Source organism: Nematocida ausubeli (assembly GCF_000738915.1).
Source record: "Nematocida ausubeli strain ERTm6 chromosome Unknown supercont2.2, whole genome shotgun sequence".
Taxonomy (NCBI): domain Eukaryota; kingdom Fungi; phylum Microsporidia; genus Nematocida; species Nematocida ausubeli.
Window position 1 is genome coordinate 835508 of NW_026515635.1, and position 3349 is coordinate 838856.

At 37.0% G+C, this 3349-nt stretch overlaps 3 protein-coding genes across 3 annotated transcripts; 2 read left to right on the forward strand and 1 right to left on the reverse strand.

Annotated features, from left to right (window-relative positions):
* Window position 1: 1 nt before the first annotated feature.
* On the reverse strand, window positions 2-862 carry NESG_01081 (uncharacterized protein; the record flags this gene model as incomplete). The annotated part of the gene is made up of 1 exon (XM_053048720.1): window positions 2-862. A coding segment is annotated over one exon (861 nt), but the record flags the coding sequence as incomplete, so codon positions are not given.
* A 1116-nt stretch (window positions 863-1978) lies between these two features.
* NESG_01082 (uncharacterized protein) lies at window positions 1979-2215 on the forward strand (the record flags this gene model as incomplete). The annotated part of the gene is made up of 1 exon (XM_053048721.1): window positions 1979-2215. The coding sequence occupies one exon, from the start codon at window positions 1979-1981 to the stop codon at window positions 2213-2215; it is 237 nt and encodes a 78-aa protein (XP_052905481.1).
* Window positions 2216-2501: 286 nt separating this feature from the next.
* NESG_01083 (uncharacterized protein) lies at window positions 2502-3347 on the forward strand (the record flags this gene model as incomplete). Its single annotated transcript, XM_053048722.1, has 1 exon — window positions 2502-3347. A coding segment is annotated over one exon (846 nt), but the record flags the coding sequence as incomplete, so codon positions are not given.
* Between the last annotated feature and the right edge of the window lie 2 nt (window positions 3348-3349).

The following is a 3349-nucleotide window of genomic DNA, read 5'->3' on the forward strand; positions in this document are numbered from 1 at the left end:
GTGCTGCATTCACAAAGTCCCTGTAGTCTTCTGCTGTGTCAATGAACTCGTAGATGTATGTCTGTATAAGGAAGGCTGCGCTATTCAAAAACTTTCCACTCTCAAATTTTTCTTTTGTGGCTGGCATTGCAAACTTGCCTTCTTTCTTTAGCAGTGGATTGTCTTTGCACTGCATATAGAACTTGACAATTCCAGCCGCCTCACTTTGGTAAATACTGTCGCTGTGCTCATTAGTAACTGGGTCTATACCTGCAGTATGCATTACTACATTTACAAACTCTTTCTCTTTGCATGTCTTACTTTTTATGACAAGATTATTTTTCTTTCCTTTGTAGTCTACTGCTATTTTAACATCAACGCCCTCTGAAAGAAGAAGAAGTGCTGCAAGAATGTACTTTGTGTCTTTCTTAACGTGATCTGCTCTTAGGAAGTTTGTAAGTGCATTTGACCTTCCTGCCTCAATGGAGAGGTCCCCATCTGCAGACGGAAACATCTTTATGAGCAGCGCATGGTAAGTGCTAAGATACTTACCTTCTAGGGATTTTGTGTCCAAATCTTTGTGCACCCTGTCATTCACAGGTGTTCTTGTAAAGTTGTACTCTTGCTCGTTTTCATCAGATAGTCCTTTCTTAGACAGTGCATAGTCTGTGTCTATTTCAGGGGAATAAAACCGCTTATTGTACATGTATCCATTCCGGTTTACAATATATCCACGCATCAGATTCAATGGTCCTTTTGGGTTAATAGCCACATCCTGCTTCTCGCCAACAAAGGTCTTACTGACTTTTTTTATGTCTTCCACATCAATTCTTGCAAGAATACTTTGCATCATGATTAGGCTTAGAAGTAGCCTGCAAATCATTTTTTGTAAATCGAAAAAAGATTTTCTTTTAAACAGTTTTAATTTCTCATTTTTCTTCATGAATATTGGCATCGGTTATTTCTATAAATATAGATCACTTGCATGCAATTTATAGTTAGCCAATAAATAAAAACGGTTCTGCGTTTTAATTGGACCAGTCATTTTATCCAATCTGCATACGTAAATACACCAGTTATCATCTTTATACTATTCTCCTGTAGTGAAGACCAATAGTTAGAAAACACTCCTGCTAGCACTCAGAAAACAGACTGGGATACACAATGCCTGTCCTGTTGTAAAATAGACTTCTTTATTTATCATCTAATCTAGATATATTAGTGTACTATGCAATGGCGTTAAAAGCAGTATACTGAAAACACCGAAGCCTGGCTATGCTAGATGGCCACTCTGATATAGCCAAGATATGTGCACTAAGACAGTCTAAATAAAGGAGTTGAGTGGTAGTAAGCTAATGCAGTGTCTGTGCACTAGAAAGTGTATTCCTTCAATATGTGTATAGCCAGAGGAAAAGAAAAATAAAACTTAACTCAGAGTGTGTCCAGAGGATGTTTAACAGAGCTTTTTTAATGCTATGCATGTGTATAATGTGATGGATGCGCAGACAAAGTGTCTCTATATATGTGTGTAGTGCATAATACACACTATTATGATAAGTGTATACGAGTGTATGTCTAGCTGGCAATAAGTGCTTGTTTCGTTCTCTATTTGCCTGTAGTGTGTTGCTCTTTCTGTTTCCCTCTTTCTTCTCCCTTCATGTCTGACCAGTGATGGTTCTCTGTGATGTGCTACTTTTCTTCTTTTCCCTGTCTCTCACGCTTTATTTCTCTTTTTATACCTATGTAAAATAAACTACTCTATTAAAAGAAATATACACTTTATTTTCCAATGTATAAGAGAATAAAAATACAAGAAGTACACTGAAAGAGAAGAAAAAGACAAAGTAGACATATGCACATAAATAAAAGTGTGGTAAAATTCCCACTTTCAATAAACCCTGTGACAAAAGGACATCTATGATAAATGCACTTTCCGGACGATTTCTCGTATATCAAAAACTGACTATATAATAGTTAGAATAATTCAGAAAAAAGGAACATGTCCGAACCCAAGAATACAATTATCAAAAATGCATCCGGTCAAAGGCACCGAAGACATCCACAGGATTCCAATAATAAAACTCCCTGGACAACTTCACTCTCTATTCTCGACTATTATCTCCGGACTAGCTCGTCGCCCCCTTTTGGGCACGTCAAAAAGAATAGACAGATAATAGAGAATATAGATGTATTAATAGATATATACACCGATAGGACCAATAGAAGGCCTATTTAGCAAAAGTGCTTCAAATGTGTTAAGAATGCAAGCATATACGGATAACTCGTAAGGAAGGTAAGTAATCTGGCACATAGTGTAGAAAGAAAGGCAAATAACCCGATTGACCGCCCCTCTCATATAACCTATATGTAAATTATCACTAAGCTTTGTGCAACTCTTTAATTTTAATTTTATATTTTTGCCAGGCATACCATAGAAATAGCTAGAAATCTAGAAGAGCACAATATCAAACAAGAAATCTAAATGATCTATAAAGTATATTAGCAGGAAATATGAAAAAAGCATGGCGAGCACAAAGAAGTCGAGCAAAGAGTCTATAAAGGAATATGTGATAATGGTCGCTCGTGTGCTATTAATACTGTCAATGGTGCTATACACATGCGTAATCGCATCGCCCAACCGAGACAAATCGCAGGAAGGCGCACTAGGTGTAATAAGCGAGCTGAAGACATCTTCTACAGATCAAGAAAATAGCGCAGTGTATGAAAACAGAGAGCCCGGTGAAGAAGGAAGTAAAGAAGCAGGCACACCAATACCAGTTGAGCAATTGGACAGTGCCATAAACATGAACGGTACTTCTACGTCTTTAGACATGTATGCACCAGATGAGCACAGCAATTCTTCTTCTACAAAAGAAGAAAAAGAAGAGGTGTATGCTGTGACGGATCAAACACACTATATAGTAGATATGCTTAAAACAGCGTGCAGCAAAAAGAGAGATACACTAGAAGAGATGGAGGGCGCTGCACGTTTGGCTTATGAATTTGTTACGAAAAACAATGAAGAACTACAGAGTATTAAAGAGAAGTATACTAAATATAGTTGTGATTACAATTTGGATTGTAAAAAAACAGATGTTCTAAAAGAAAAAATTGAAAGTTACTACCGAAATCCAAACAATATAACTCGAATTCCAAAAGACGAAAATGCTGAATATGAAGCAGAAATGAAAGAGATTGATGCGCTATATGAAAAGATCTGTGATGCAAAAGAAGACAAGGAAAGAGCATTAGATGAATATATAGAAGCTGGCATGGTTGGAATAGACCTAGAAAAAAATTCGAATATATCGGGAGAAGACACCTTGAAGCACTACTCACATGCGATAGAAGAGGAGAAAGCGCTGCTTTC